The sequence below is a fragment of the Canis lupus genome, chromosome 33 (assembly GCF_011100685.1).
Source record: "Canis lupus familiaris isolate Mischka breed German Shepherd chromosome 33, alternate assembly UU_Cfam_GSD_1.0, whole genome shotgun sequence".
NCBI classification, from domain to species: domain Eukaryota; kingdom Metazoa; phylum Chordata; class Mammalia; order Carnivora; family Canidae; genus Canis; species Canis lupus.
The window spans coordinates 24164557-24181525 of NC_049254.1; the positions used below are offsets into that span (position 1 = coordinate 24164557).

Below are 16969 nucleotides of genomic sequence, written 5' to 3' on the forward strand. Positions count from 1 at the left end.
ACACAAACCAATATTAGGAAAAAACTGAATTTAAAAGCACTGTAATGATGGTGGTGAAGAAAGCTCTAGATATAAAGGTTAACAAGATATGATGGCAAGCATGAGACAGGGACTTAATATAGATAGCAACTTAGCTTCATGAGTAATTTCATTTGTATCATGTATGCACTAAAATTAATGACAATAAATCATCACAAAATTCTAAACTATAATCCATATAAAAGAAACATAATTCTAATAAGCTAAGCATAAGTGACAAAATAGCAATATGCCCAGAGAATTATAGTATGGTGAGCTCAAGTACATCAAGTCAAAGCCTGGGAATAAAAGAAATGCTGAATGATTGCACAACAGTATGGGTCAAAATATGGCCCAATCTCCTGTTTTTTTTTGTTGGGCCTAAGAACTAAGAATTGATTTTATAGATATTAATTTGCAATCTATTTGATGATAAAGAATACTAACTTTGAACCCCAACAGAAAGAAAAGTTACAGCCCCCCTCCAAAGAATTCCAATCTTCTATTTACCAGACTTCTATCACAAAAAAATTGTACTCATTATTATATTTTGAATTTCCTCAATGAAAAATTTGCAGAAATTTCTTTTCTCTTGTTGCATCTCTCTATGACATCTTGATTCGTGTTTTAGCCTACAAAGTCTAAAGTATTTAACTGGCCCTCCAGATAAAAAGTATGCCAACCTCTGTATTAGAATATTAATTTGAATAATGAGGAATGGGCTTTTATTTATTTATTTTTTAAGATTTTTTATTTATTGATTGATGAGAGACACAGAGAGAGAGAAAGAGGCAGAGACACAGGCAGAGGGAGAAGCAGGCTCCATGCAGGGAACCCGATGCGGGACTCGATCCTGGGTCTCCAGGATCACGCCCCTGGCTGAAGGTGGCACTAAACCTCTGAGCCACCGGGGCTGCCCAGGAATGGGCTTTTAGAAAACCAAAAGACCAACCTATATGAACTTAGATCTGAGTGTACTGTGGGAATCAGGAAGTAGATCTGATGAACAAAGGTTAAAGTTTAATTTGAAACTAAAAAAAGACGGTTATCCTAAAAAGACTATAAATACCACAGAAGTATCATTTGCAAATCATAAGGAATCATGTGGATAGTAAGGAAGATTCTTGATCACACACTGGTCTTTTCAACCATACGCGTATACAATGATATTTAGCAAAATCATCTTATCAAAAGTAACATTTTTATAGAATGAAGTACAAGGAGTTTTAAGTAACTTAATCATAGTCTTGTGTACAACTGGTAAAAGCTACTGAGGAATTATGGCTCAGCAAAGAAGAACTAAATTCAAGCTGTCTAGATATAGAGGAGACTGAATCCCAAAGCAGTGATTTGTTTTTGGAAGTATTTGATACTGGGAATCCATCTGTCAGGAATGTATGGTTCTTTCATTGATTGGAGGATTGGACTACATGACCTCTAAAAAGATTTTCAATTTTACATTTCTAGGAAATATTTAGAAAATCAAGACTAAAACCCAAAAGACAGTCAGTGTTGTTGCTTTGGACAAACTGTAACCTTAGAATGAAGCAATCTAGCAGTCTAAATATACAGACACTAGAATTTTTTTTAAGGAGGTAGGAACTTTAAGGTCTCATATATTAAAAACTTTTAAATATTTATATATTGAATAAATGTAAGCATCATATGCTCAGCAGAATATTAGGAGTAGAGAGGACAACGGTAAGCAAAAATACACACAGCTTGTGCTTTTATTTGGTTTATATACATTTTAGTGATCTTATGGCTATTAAGAACTTTGAATAACAAATATATCAATTTTTTTGCACAAGGTATCTAAAATACCTTTTGTAGGATCATATAATAGAAGAATAACTCAATTAGAAACCAAAAGGTGGTGTTCTTATACTTCCTCTATAGCTGACATTTTTTGTGATCTTAGATCACTTATTTCATTTTTAGTTTTTCATTGGTGTGGGTGATACAGGATTCTTAGAATACCAACAAAATTCACTGCAGTTCAAAAATTGATTCAAACTTCTCACCTTGATTATTTCCACCAACTGATCCACACCACTGTCCCCTGGAAATATAGGTTGTCCTAGCAACAGCTCAGCCAACACACAACCTGCAGACCACACGTCTGTAAAGAAAAGAAAACAAGAGTTACTAATGCTTATAGCTTAAGTTGCTATGAAAACTACTTGTAGTTTTCTAATTTTACTTTGATCACAGAGTAAATATCACAAGCAAAAAACTATATAATCCCAAACCAAAGGAAGAAAGTGATCAAACTATCCCTAAGGAGTTAAACTTAGCAAAGAGGAAATAAGGCTAATAAGCAAATTCCAACAAAGGGTTTAGGTCCATTTAATTATCAAAGGTCAGGTGTCCAAATCTTCAACAACCAAGAGAGGGGGCACCAAAACATAAGGCATGATTATCTACTTACCCTGCTTTAAAATAAGTGGAAGTGAAATAACCTTTGTACATTGGCAGTGCTTACAGAATAGCTACAAACAAGGGTTCAATCTCTATACGCAGTTTTTTTGTTTTTTGTTTATACACAGAGTCTGAATGCAAATTCTTTTTTTTTTTTTTTTTAATTTTTATTTATTTATGATAGTCACAGAGAGAGAGAGAGAGAGAGAGAGAGGCAGAGACATAGGCAGAAGGAGAAGCAGGCTCCATGCACCGGGAGCCCGACGTGGGATTCGATCCCGGGTCTCCAGGATCGCGCCCTGGGCCAAAGGCAGGCGCCAAACCGCTGCGCCACCCAGGGATCCCTGAATGCAAATTCTAATAAAAATTTTAAGCCTTAAATGGTTGGGTTTTGTGTTGTAATATGACTGAAGGAAAAACGCACTTAAATATATTATCTTTTTAAATGCAAAGATAGAGGAATAAATTTTATTTCACAAATCCAAAAAAAAAAAAAAAAGAGAGAGAGAGAGAGAAAAGGAAAACTGCTAAATTAAATCTATGAGGCCAGCATTACCCTGATACCAAAACCAAATAAAGACTCCATAAAAAAGAGAACTACAGGCCAATATCCCTGATGCACATGGATATAAAAATTCTCAATAAAATACTAGCATATTGAATCCAACAATACATTAAAAAAATAATTGGTGACAATCAAGTGGGATTTATTCCTGGGTTCCAATAGTGGTTTAATATTCACAAATCAATCAACTTGATACACTACATTAATAAAAGAAAGGATAAGAACCATATGATCATTTCAATAAATGCAGGAAAAGCATTTGACAAAGTACAACATCCATTCATGATAAAAACCCTCAGCAAGTAGGTTTAGAGGAAGCATAATAAAAGGCCATATATGAAAAACCCACAGCTAATATCATCCTTAATGGGGAAAAAAGCAGAGCTTTTCCTCTATGGTGAAGAACAAGACAGGGATATCCATTCTCACTACTGGTATTTTAACATAGCCCTGGAAGTCCTAGACTCAGCAATCAGACAACAAAAAGAAATAAAAGGTAAGGAAGAACTAAAACTTTCATTATTTGCAGATGACATGATACTAACATATAGAAAACCCAAAAAATTCCAACAAAAAATGCTAGAACCTATAAAAGAATTCAGTAGACTCACAAAATACAAAATCAATGTGCCACAATCTGTTGCATTCCTATACACCAATAATGAAGCAGCAGAAAGAAAACAAGCTGATCCATTTACAACTAAACCAAAAACTAGAAGAATAAACCTAACCAAAGAGGTAATCGATTTGTACTCTGAAAACTATAAAACACTGAGGGAAGAAATTGACACAAAGAAATGGAAAAACATTCCATGCTCATGGATCAGAAAAACAAATATTATTGAAATGTCTATAACTACCCAAAGCAATCTCCACATTTAACGCAATCGCTATCAAAATACCACCAGCATTTTTCAGAGCTAGAACAAATAATCCTAAAATTTGTAGGGACCACAAAAAAACCCAAATTGCCAAAGCAAAGCTGGAGGCATTGCAATTCTGGGCTTTAAGTTATATTACAAAGCTGTAGTAATCAAAACAGTCTGGTACTGGCACAAAAATAGACATAGATCAACAGAACAGAAAATCCAGAAATGAACCACAAGAACATGGTCAATTAATCCTCGACAAAACAGGAAAGAATATCTAATGGGGGAAAAAACAGTCTCTTCAACAAATGGTGTTGGGAAAACTGGAGAGCAACATGCAGAAGAATGAAACTAGATCACTTTCATACATCAAACAGAAAAATAAATTTAAAGTTTATTAAAGGCTGAAACCATAAAACCTGAAAACCATAAAAATCCTAGAGGAGAACACAGGCAGTAACCTCTTTGACACTGGCCATAACAACTTCTTTCTAAATATGTCCCTGGAGGCAAGGGAAACAAAAGCAAAAAGAAACTACTGGGACTTCATTAAAATAAAAAGCTCCTATATAGTAAGTAGAAATAGCAAAATTAAAAGGCAGCCTACAGAATGGGAGAAGATATTTGCAAATGACAAAGCCAATAAAGGGTTAGTATCCAAAATGTATATAGAACTTATAAAACTCAACACACAAAAAATAAATAACTCAATTTAAAAATGGATGGAAGATATGAATAGACATTTTTACAAAGGGGACATACAGATGGCCAAAAGACACATGAAAAGATGATAAACATCACTCATTATCAGGGATATACAAATCAAAACTACAATGAGATATCACCTCACATCTGTCAGAATGGCTACAATCAATAACATAAAAAACAATAGATGTTGACAAGGATGTGGAGAAAGGAGAACTCTCTTGCACTATTGGTAGCAATGCAAACTGGTACAACCACTCTGGAAAATAGTATGGAGTTTCCTTAAAAAGTTAAAAAATAGGAAGAACTACCCTAGGATCCAGTAGCTGTACTCTAGGTATTTACTTAAAGAATACAAAAACACTAATTCAAAGGGATACATGCACCCCAATGTTTATAGCGGCATTATCTACAATAGCCAAATTATGGAACCACTGACTGATGAATGGATAAAAGAAGATGCAGTGCATGTGTGTGTAGGGGCTATAAATAGAGTGACCATATAATTTAACTTGTTTTTAAAAGATTTTATTTATTTATTCATAGACACACAGAAAGAGAGTCAGAGACATAGGCAGGCCGACTCCCTGCAGGGAGCCCAGTGCAGGACTTGATCCTAGGACCCTGGGATCATGTTCTTAGTCTAAGGCAGATACTCAACCACTGAGCCACCCAGACATCTCAATTTAACTTCTTATTTGGTAATACTTCTTAAAGAGAAAGAAGATGCTATTAGTAATTATCCCAGGACTATCGTGGGTAACTTGACTAATTTTTTAATCAAGTTTTGACTAACTTTTTACTGACCTAGGAAAAATAATCTCAATCTCTCTCTCTGTCTCACACACACACACACACACACACACACACACGTATAATATGGAATATTATTCAGCCATAAAAAGGAATGAAACCTTGCCATTTGCAAAGAGATGGATGGAGCAAGAGAGTATCATGCTAAGTGAAAATAATTCAGAGAAAGAGAAATACTGTATGATTTCACTCCTATTTGGAATTTAAGAAACAAAACAAGCAAAGGGGAGAAAAAAGAAAGAGAGAGGCAAACAAAGAAACATTCAACTATGGAGAACAACTTATGGTTATCAGAGATAGGTGTGGGAGGATGGGTGAAATAGGTGATGGGGTTTGAGGAGTACATTTGTGATGAGCACTGGGTGGTATATGGAAGTGTTGAATCACTGTATTGTACACCTGAAATCAATATTACACTGTATGTTCAATAACTGGAATTTAAATAAAAACTTTTTAAGACAAAAAAGGGGAAGGTACTTGAAGAGATCAAGGTTAAGACTAGAGCAATACTCATTAATTTTCAATATGTAAATTTTGATGCTGTAATGACATATCCAGGTAGTAATGGGTAAGAAGCTGACTCTTTACATGTAGTATGTGGTATAAAAAATAAAATTTATTTCAGTGTGCACTGCTTATTTTAGCCAACTAGAAGTTTTCTATACTTAGCTTTTTAATAAATGAATTTTTCGTGTTTAAAAAAAAAAAGTACAAGGTGATAGGAGGTTAGGGAAAAGGAGAACCGCATGATAGCACAGGAAAAGCACAAAGGAAAATAAGAGATGTGAGAACTAGTATCAAGGTACATAAAAGCAAGTAGAGTCAGAAAGCAAGCAGAAAGAGTAAGGAGAGGAAAAAAACATGGAAATACAAATGAGGGGGGAAAAATGAAGTTAATGAGGGACAGTTAAGTTCAAATTTGGATGGAAATGTGAGATATCAGCCTGCCAGTATATTATTTTGTTGTAAAACATTTTAAGGAAAACAAAACAAAGTAATTCACTTTTATTTTTTTTAATATTTTTTTAAAAGATTTTATTTATTTATTCATGAGAGACACAGAGAGAGAAAGAGAGGCAGAGATACAAGCAGAGGAAGAAACAGGTTCCATGCAGGGAGCTTGATGTAGGACTCGATCCTGGGTCTCCAGGATCAGGCCCTGGGCTGAAGGCGGTGCTAAACTGCTGAGCCACCCAGGCTGCCTAGTAATTCACTTTTAAGTCAAAGTGGAAACTTCAATCCTGAAAGTAAAGTCTTAAAATAATTTAATTAATAAGTTTTAGTAATTTATAAATAAATTTAATTAATAAATTAAAAAATAATTTAAACTATACATTCCTGGCATACCCCAAATAGTCCTGGTTTAGATTTGTTGTCCTGGGATAATTATTTATAGTATAACCGTTCTCTTTTAAAAGTATAACCAAATAAGTTAAATTATATATAGCCTACCATTAAAATTTCCTGCAAGGAAAAGCTAATTTTCAGTTTCTGGATGCCTGAGATTTCTAGGTTTTGTAGGACCAAAAAACAAGTGCTTTAGAAGATGAACATAAATCATTGCTGGGCTTTCTCATCTACCATTAAGGAAGGAGAAGAATGGTGAATGGCATAGGGTCAACAGATAATTTAAGAGGTCTGATATGGTTAGATGCACTATCAAGAAGGATTAGAAATCCCTGCTCCCGTGACTAACTTTATACTGACCTAGGAAAATAATGACACAAAATTTATTTAAGAAATTGAAGTTGATTTTGTCCAGTTCCAAGAAATGATAACCAAGACACCTATTTTGCAAATGCTGACCAAAAAGAGCCCTCCTTGATATACTAGGTAATTGCTAAATGAAGCAAATATCAAAACCTGCTAAGAAAACTTTACTTCACTCAAAGCCAACTAATATTAACTCTTAAAATAACATGGAAAAGATATATATCTTCATTAACTTAAATGCTCTATTTTGATCTAGGTTTAAAAATATGCTTTTACTTAGCCAATTAGATGGAAGGTTATATGTACTCATTTCTTTCCTTTCTAGTAGAGGGTAATTCATCTTAGAAGACAAGGCTGGAAAAAATGCAGGGGAATAACTGAACTTTCATTAAAAAACCATGGGAAATACTTTCTTAGGCTGCATTTAGGTCAAATATGGAAGGACAAGGAGGAAACCATTAAGGAACACTACTGCTTGGTGGTTGCCACCAATTAATAATCCTGAAACTCAGGTGGCAACTATACCAGTGGTCCTCAATGTTAACTCAGGCAAACTACCAAAACCAAGATATTTATCATTCACTTTTTGGGAGATATCAGATCTCTTCTGTTCATACTATGCAGGACAAATGAAAGATATTCTCCAAATAAAATAAAACAGAAGGTACAATAGAATAAGCACTTTGGCCCAATGACCTATCTGATTATTTGAGGATTTCAGCCAAAATAGTGTTTGGCTTTATTCTTGGTAACTCTAATTCTTGGTAAAGGTGATCTTGGAAGACCATCTACTTTAACATTTAATTTACAGATAAGGAAATTGAGGCACAATAAAGATCAGGGACTTGTCAAGGTAAAGCTACTGAATAGCAGAGCCAGGCATGGAACCAAATTTCAATTTCCAATTAAGACACCACTGTCTTGAGTAAGTGCCTCCCTGTCAGAGAATAACTAGCTGCTTCTTTGAGGGTCTATAAACTCAATTCCTTGTCCCGAGGAAGCTATTGTTCTCTGCCATTTCTCAATAAGACAATATAATCAGAGCCATCAGCCTGAGCTCTGGTTATATCCAAACAGGACAGTAATTCACCCAGAATCAGCTACTCTTTCATTTCAAATATCATTGTTAAAAATATTTCTAAAATGTATCTGCATTAATACACTTCTAACTACTTCTGTTTCTGTCTGTCTACAAATCATCCAGTCATGAGAGGAAATATCCAAGTCTAAAAGGGAGATCAAATCCAGAATTAGTAGAGTTCAAAAGATTGCAGTTGAATCAGTGGCATATGGTGAGTCCTAAGCCTAGAAAGTCAGGTTTCGGCTTTAGTCATAAGAGGAAGCTACTGAAAAGCAGGCACTCATAATATCCAGAGAAGTGGTTCTTAATAGAGAAAATGGACTAAAATGCTCTTCTTTTGCAAGATGATTCTGAAGAATTGCTAAGGCATGTGGATATCTATAGAAGTAATGCACTCTTAAGCGGGTTACAAGTTTATATAAACATGCTTTAATGTGCCAGATAATTCGGTCATAGCTTTTTTAAAAGAAGCAAATTGCATTTATTTTAGGTGACCCTGGCACAACTCATCCCAATATCTGGTATGCAGATATCACAGCATGTATTTGAATAAAATATAAAGTAGCTGAAAAACCCAAAGATATTTCCAAAGATAAAGGGCTGAAACTTGTTTCTGCATAGTCAAAGTTAACAAATGCCACAAAACAAATACCATCTGTTTCGTCATTTCTTTTTTTTTTTTTTTCATTTTTATTTTAATTCAATTGATTAACATATAATGTATTGTTGGTTTCAGAGGGAGAGGGAGAGGTCAGTGATTCATTAGTTTTATATAATACCCAGTGTTCATCACAGGTCCTCCTTATCATCCATCACCCATTATCCCGTCCCTCCACCCACTCCCTTCCAGGGACCTTCAGTTTGTTTCCTATGATTAAGAGTCTCTTATGGTTTGTCTCCCTCTGATTTCGTCTTATTTTTTCCTTTCTTCCCCTATGATCCTGTTTTGTTTCTTAAATTTTCAGTGACATTGTTTTTCTTTTAAAGATTTTATTTATTCATGAGAGACAGAGAGAGAGAGCGAGAGAGAGGCAGAGACACAGGCAGAGGAAGAAACAGGCTTCATGCAGGAAGGTGGACATGGGACTCGATCCTGGGTCTCCAAGATCACACCCTGGACTGAAGGTGGCGCTAAACTGCTGAGCCACCCAGGCTGCCCTTTCAGTGACATTTTATTTAATCTTCACAGCCACTCAGAAAAGGAGAACTGTTAGCAACCTCCACTTCATAGCTTAGCTAAGTAATAACAAACCTGGAACTCAAATCTAATTCTACTCTAACCAAAATACCCTTTTTGCTATTTCTCATTGGTCCCTTATCATAGGCCATAAAACAGCCACAATGAAATTTTCATGATTACACACACACACACACACACACACACACACACACACACACAAATATTCTATCCTCCAGTGCAGCAGGTCTCAAAGCAGGGTCTGCAGAGCCCAGGGCCTCCTGAATCTTTTCAGAGGTCCTAAATGATAAAACTATTTTTTCTTTTCTTTTCTTTTCTTTTTTCTTTTCTTTTCTTTTTTTTCTTTCTTTCTTTCTTTCTTTTTTTTTTTTTAAGAATTTATTTATTCATGAGAGACAGAGAGAAGAGAGGCAGAGACACAGGCAGAGGGAGAAGCAGGCTCCATGCAGGGAGCCTGATGTGGGACTCGATCCCAAGACTCCAGGCCTGGGCTGAAGGCAGACGCCAAACTGCTGACCCATCCAGGGATCCCCATATTTTCATAAGAATACTAAGATGTAACCTACCTTTTTCACTGTGTTGATATTCACACTGATGGTGCAAAAGAAATGGCGGGTAAAACTGTAGGTCCTTTGACACAAATCAAATTGCTCTTCCGCTTTTTTTTTTTTTTTTTTGTCTTTTGGTAAAATAAAAGTGGTAATGTGTTTTTGTTTAGAGGTCTGTGTTCATATCAGATAATTTCCACTTGTATTAAAAGACAAAAACCATCCACATTCTGGTTGTTCTACGTGTTCTGTAACTATGGCTGTTCTGTTTGGTTGGTGGGTTTGGTATTTGCATGCTCTTGTTCGTTTGTTGGACTAGGGAATTCGACTCAGAAACAGTATATAACAGGGGCACCTGGGTGGCTCAGTCAGTTAAGGGTCTGCCTTTGGCTAAGGTCATGATCCCAGGGTACTGGGATCAGCCCTGCATCAGGCTACCTCCTCAGCATAGAGTCTGCTCTCCCTCTGCCTCCCTACAAATTCATGCTCTTTCTCTTTCTCTCTCTCAAATAAAGTCTTAAAAAAACAGTATATAACAAAGAAATAATTTTGACCTTCATCTGTACACTTAGCCTAAGGTTGCTCCTCCTTTCTTAGCTTTACTATTTATTCATGTCCAGCTGATAGTACTATGTCATGCTCACTTCTATTAGCAGGCTAAAATGGGGTAGAAGGAAGTCACTGAAGAATGAAGCAAATCTCCCTATTCAATTTGTGCTATCACTTAAGATCTTCTGTGAAGACTTCTACAGAATCAGTGGGTTTAGTCAAACTAATGAAAAGTCAGAATTATTTTTGTGACTGACTTAAAAGTAAGTAACCAACTGGGGCAGCATAGTGGGAATTTCAACACTATGGCATCCTATCACTTGCATCATCAACATTATGGATGCAAATTCTCAAACTAATGATCAAGCTCAGAAGTTAGCATTTCAGGAGAATTAAAGTTTTAATTTTTTTTTAAGATTTTATTTATTTATTCATGAGAGACAGAGAGAGAGAGAGAGAGAGAGAGAGAGAGGCAGAGACACAGGCAGAGGGCTCCATGCAGGTTCCATGCAGGGAGCCTGATGTGGGACTTGATCCCGGGTCTCCAGGATCAGGCCCTGGGCCGAAGGTGGTGCTAAACCACTGAGCCATCCAGGCTGCCCCAGGAGAATTAAAATTTTCAAAAAGAAAAGATATACCTAGGACTTACTTGAAATTTTAAGTTAAAGACAAATGTAATATAACAGAACCATGCAATCATAAAGGAACAGCTTTATTATTCTCTTGAAAAAGGGATCCCTGGGTGGCGCAGCGGTTTGGCGCCTGTCTTTGGCCCAGGGCACGATCCTGGAGACCCGGGATCGAGTCCCACATCGGGCTCCCGGTGCATGGAGCCTGCTTCTCCCTCTGCCTGTGTGTGTCTCTGCCTCTCTCTCTCTCACTGTGTGCCTATCATAAATAAATTAAAAAAAAAAAAATTATTTATTCTCTTGAAAAAATCCTAGAAACCTTAATATGAAATAGTATAAATAAACCTTACATTCTGAAAGTTGACATTTAAAATACTCTACACATTTCTGCGTATCAGTCTTTAAGTAGAAACAGACTTTAGGTCATTTCTACTTTTATATTTAAGTCAAAATATTGATTAGTAATACTAAATTACTAAAAAAAAAGATGCAATTAATAATTACAAGCCATTATATTTATATCAGTACTTACCTATACTAGAGGTATAATCAGTGGCTCCAAAGATCAACTCTGGTGCCCTATAGTACCGAGAACAGATATACGAAACATTGGGTTCTCCTCGGACCAGCTGCTTTGCACTAAAAAAAAAAAAAAAAAAAGAAAAAGAAAAAAGAAAAAAAAACATAAATTCTTTAAGCGTAAACCTTAAAAGACTCTAAACTGCTATCATTCACAACACTGAACATTTATCTAAGATTCACATACTTTAATTCCACAACATGCAAAAAGGAAAAATATGAACCCTAACTATCTGACAAAAGAAACTTACAATTATAATAGTAATTAAAAAAAAATAACAGTAGCTTTTAAAGAATGCATTTGTCAACTGTCACCTAAAAAAAAAGAGACAAAGTCATAAAAGGATAAATGCTGAATTTCTTGTTATCTTCTGTTCCTTGAAAACTACCTCTAAAATATAAAGAAGAGTAGAAAAAGAAAAAAGTATCTCCACCCACCAAAAGCATAGTACTGGATTATAAGAATAAATAATTCGTACCCAATCAATGTGTTTTTTTAACAGAAATTGATCACTCTCTTATAATTTGACTTCTGCATCAGAGTAAATATCCTGGGGTTTACCCAATCTACTTTCTTTTTCTACTTTGTTGGTCAATTTATTACTTGCCTAAATATTCATTACCCTATTAAAAAAAGACATGCTCTCTCCTGTAGGTCAGAGACGATTCAGAGCTTCTGAATTCTAATTCTGCTGTTCTCAGTTACATGTTCTCTAATACAAAAAAATTTTTTAATGCTTGTGGCACTGTATATTAAACATTAAATTAAATTTAGTTTCTTTTGAGATGTCTCTCAGGATAATTTAAAGATACACTGAAATAAACTCCTGTAGAAGCTAACTACTTTAGTATACAATGACAGCAAAGATAAACACAGGCAATCAATACAAACAAAATCAAAATAGTAAGAATGTAAGGGAAGGGAAAATTTTGAAGTAAAGGTATAGGAAATCTGACTAGAGACAAAAGAAAGTAGTCACAAAGATTTCAAAGTTTGGGCTTTCTTTTCTTCCATTATTTCTGGTCAGTGATAACCCTTAGCTGATCCTGTTCTTCCTTCATTACAAGTTTTAAAGGTGGGAGGCAGTTTATTCTTTAACATTCTCCCCAAGTACTGACACACAGCAACAATTTCATGAATTAATAAATATCAATCCTTGCTTTTAGACTGCATGAAAATTAAGATACCTTTCCAGCTTAGCTGATAAAACTTTTCTACCTTATAAAGGTTTTTTTTTTTTTTAATTAACAAGACTGATTCCAATTACATCGTCAAAAAATTCATTATAAGACAGAGAAGGTAATATTGGAAACTCTGCATCCTGTAGAGTTCAATACTTGATGAAGCTATCTTCTTTTTCTTCAGGTGAGGTTGGATGTTACTTTCCACCTTTTGAAGGATGAGAGCTTCCAATAGAGTGACTACAGATAGTTCCGAGAAAGCCCAATCAGCCCTTCACCTACTTCTACAGGCCTTATTTCATCCAATAAAAAATTACTAAGAGAGTAATACTGTTTTGTTCAAGATACCACCAGCCTGGCCCTAAGATCCTAAAGTATATTTAAAACTCTACTTGCCTAAACCAACTGTTTAAAAACAAAAAAAGGCAGCTTTGTTATTTATCAGAGCAATTAAAAATGACCTATTATAATACAAGTGAAATCTCTATTTCACATATATTAGAACAAAGCAATTCCTATGTCCCAATAAAATGGTCCTTAGTAGCAGTGTTTTGACACTATGGTAAGAACAGAAACACCACTGAACTTGATGTCCTCAGTCTTTTTACAACTCATAACAGTCAGTCGCTGTCAGTGGGGAAGATAACCTATAACAATAAAACTCATCTGATTTTGGCAGTTTGTCCACTTTGTTTCAAGCATCAGATAAGAGTTTTGATTTGATATACTTCAGCTTTTCTTACAGCTGAAGAAAGACTTAGAGCCTGCAAAATAAGCTAAATCCTATGATAGGTGTCTGAAATCAGTTAACTGTAAAAAGGGGATGGTCTGAAGGAGCACACCATTATGAGACTAAGAATCGACTCATGATAAAGCAGATGTGCTTGTTTTTTTAAGACACTCCATTAAGAGACACTCTATGGAAAATCTATCTTATGTTAAACCTAAAATTTAAACTGTGGGTTGATACAAAAGTATTAAAAAGAGGTGGAAATAGAGATATTAGATGTGGGTCAGTATCTAAAAAGAGCTGAATTGAAAAGAATTTGTGAGGATGAAAAAAATTGGAGAATCCAAGTTATGTGGCAATTATTAAGGGACTGAGAGGAGGGAGACTAATCTAGATGGAAAAAGGTTAACTGAGTTACATGAGGATATAAGCTTGGTTTCATGTTGAAAGGATAGATCAAAGAGGCAAAAGATGCTGAATACTATGAAGATAAAAAGGATGGAATCTTATTAACAATATAATGTTACCAAGGAATCATTTTAAGAAAACAAAGTACACTGTAATTTGCAGGAAAGTAGAATAAGAGAATTACAGAGGAAAAGGAAGAGTACACTGCTACTAAGGTTAACAGCGAAGTGAAAAAGAATGCGGTAACAAATGCTAATGTTTTTAAAAACTAGTTCTGGGGCACCTGGGTGGCTCAATCAGTTAGGCAACCAATTCTTGGTTTTGGTTCAGTCATGAGACTGAGTCCTGCATTGGGTTCCCTGATCAGAGCAGAATCTGGTTGGGATTCTGTCCTTCTGCCCTTCAATCCCCACCCCCCACTTGCTCTTCACCCTCACCAATGAATAAATAAAATCTTAAAAAAATTAGTTCTTATTAAGAAAAACCCATAATAAAAAATTCAAACAATACAAAAGTACCATCAATGAAAAAGCAAGTTTCCCAAGCACACTATACTTCCAGTTTCCTTTTCTACTAGGAAACAATGTTATGCGTTTATTACATAGCATTCCAGAAATAAATAATCATATATCTATATACATGTGGCTATACTATGTTTTTAAAACACAGAAAAGAACATATTTTATATAGTTGTGACTTTGCTTTTAAAATATTTCTTAGACATCATTCCTTTCATTTTATTGACATTGCTCCTTTTAATTTCATAGAGAGCTAGCTCATTCTTTTTTACAGTTGCATGTATTACATTATATGCATATAATATATTTATCTGGTCATTTTCCTACTGACATTTACAAACAATGTTATGATAAAAATCCCTGTATACACACTATTTTAAAGTATTTCGGGGTAGCCCAGGTGGCTCAGCGGTTTAGTGCCGCCTTCAGCCCGGGGCGTGATCCTGGAGGCTCTGGGATCAAGTCCCACGTCAGGCTCCCTGCATGGAGCCTGCTTCTCCCTCTGCCTGTGTCTCTGTCTTTCTCTTTGTGTGTCTCTCAGGAATAAATAAATAAAATCTTAAAAAAAAAAAAAAAAAAGAAATACTTTACTTTAAAAAAATATATTTTATTTATTTATTCCTGAGAGATATGGGGGGGGGGGGGGGGGGGGCAGAGACACAGGCAGAGGGAGAAGCAGGCTCCATGCAGGGAGCTCAGTGTGGGACTTGGTCCCAGGGCTCTAGGACCACGCCCTGAGCTGAAGGCAGGTGCTCAACCACGGAGCCACCCAGGACCCCAATTTTAAAGTATTTCTAAGGGAATAATTCCTACCGATTAAATTGCTAGATAAAAGACTATACACATTTACAATTCTGACAAAATCTGCCAAACTACTCTCACAAGAATCTGTAACTAGTGCATACTCCTTGAATAAGGACTATGGTATTTTTAGACTGATATTGTAAAAGGCATATAGTTTTTTAAAAGTATATGGAGTGGGAGGAGTGAAAAAAAAAAGAGCTGGCTTACCTTCCAAAGTCACAGAGTTTTAAGACAGCTGTATCAGGATCCAACAAGAGGTTCTGTGGTTTAATATCCCGATGACATATTCCAAAGGAATGGATATAGGCTAAACTTCGGAACAGCTGATACATATACAACTAGAAAAAACAGTAAAAATTAATCGAAGACAATCCTCCTAAGAATTTCATGTCTTTTCTATATTAGCTAATTAAAGCTCAATTAACTATGTTATATTTGCACCATTCTTTAATAATTTAAAAAAGGAAATGTCACAATGTGCTCTATAATTTTTTATTTTACTGATATCTTACCTCAAGACTCCTAAGATGGGCTTTATAAAAAAATACAAATGGTAAACCCAGAAAAGTATTCTAGATGTGACTAATATAACAATATTTAGATCAGAAGCCAAGTCTTCTGTTTAAGTTCATTATTCTTTATAAGTATGTATAATTTCATCTTTAGAAAAACATTTTTCTGAGATGTCAACCCTAGAGGTTATGGATACAAGGGACTGAGAAAACTCAAATGTGAACTGAGAAAAATCTATTATCAATGATCAAGACATCGGTAATTCTGTTACTAGCATATACCACTCTTCCTGTATTATCCTTCAGAAATAAGTAGACTTTAAAATGCTATTTAAAAATACATCTTTGCTGATTATTGACATCAAATTAAAGGAATATTTTATTTCAATTCTCTTACAAAAACAAATACACTGAGAAACTGAGTCGGAATGGAAGAGACTTAAGACTTTTAGGTAGGGTAGAGGACTCTATGAGGAAAGTGAGATATCTTATATCTGTTTATCCCAAGGTTGGTGATTAAATTTTTCTGACTACTCACCTTCTGATCTCTACCTCAAAGTTATAATCATGAGAAGAATTTTTGAAGTGATTCAAATCAAGGATACCAGTATCTTGGTTAAAACAACAACAACAACAATAGCAACAACAAAGACAGTAAAAGGTCAGAAAAAGTACTGATAGAAGGCACCACCTTTCAAAGGATACTGGTAAGACTTAATAGTTTCTTGAAGTTAACATGAGGCCTACTTCCTTTAAAATGGGCATTGATAAAAACTAAGACAAGTGAATTTCAGTATATCCTTAATGTTATACTGAACTAAAGCTGGAAAAGTTTAAGCCTTTTTAAAAATGAAGCATGATATAAAATGTATAATTGAGATAATAGATAAGTCAGTATTTTGTCCCCAAAGTTAGAATTAAGGGAGTTAGGTATCCATATAACCCTTTAAAAGTTCCTTATTCTATCATGGTATTATTGTCCACAGAATCCATCTCCAAGTCCTAAAGCTTACTCTCAGAGTTCTAAAAGTTTAATCTACTACCATTAAAAAAATGAGCTCCAATAAGAAACTGAGCCCACAGGCATTAATTTACTAAAGGAGAGATTGTACTAATTCTATGTCAGG

The 16969-nt window shown here is 35.1% G+C and overlaps 1 protein-coding gene across 3 annotated transcripts in view; it reads right to left on the minus strand.

Annotated features, from left to right (window-relative positions):
• GSK3B (glycogen synthase kinase 3 beta) overlaps positions 1 to 16969 on the minus strand; it is a 201717-nt gene that overhangs the window by 60154 nt on the left and 124594 nt on the right. For all 3 annotated transcript variants that reach the window (XM_038582957.1, XM_038582954.1, XM_038582956.1), the window contains exons 5-7: positions 15538 to 15668; positions 11642 to 11748; positions 2043 to 2140 (exon numbers count right to left, since the gene is read on the minus strand). In XM_038582957.1, the coding sequence (XP_038438885.1) occupies positions 2043 to 2140; positions 11642 to 11748; positions 15538 to 15668 (336 nt within the window). The remainder of the gene's footprint in view (positions 1 to 2042; positions 2141 to 11641; positions 11749 to 15537; positions 15669 to 16969) is intronic.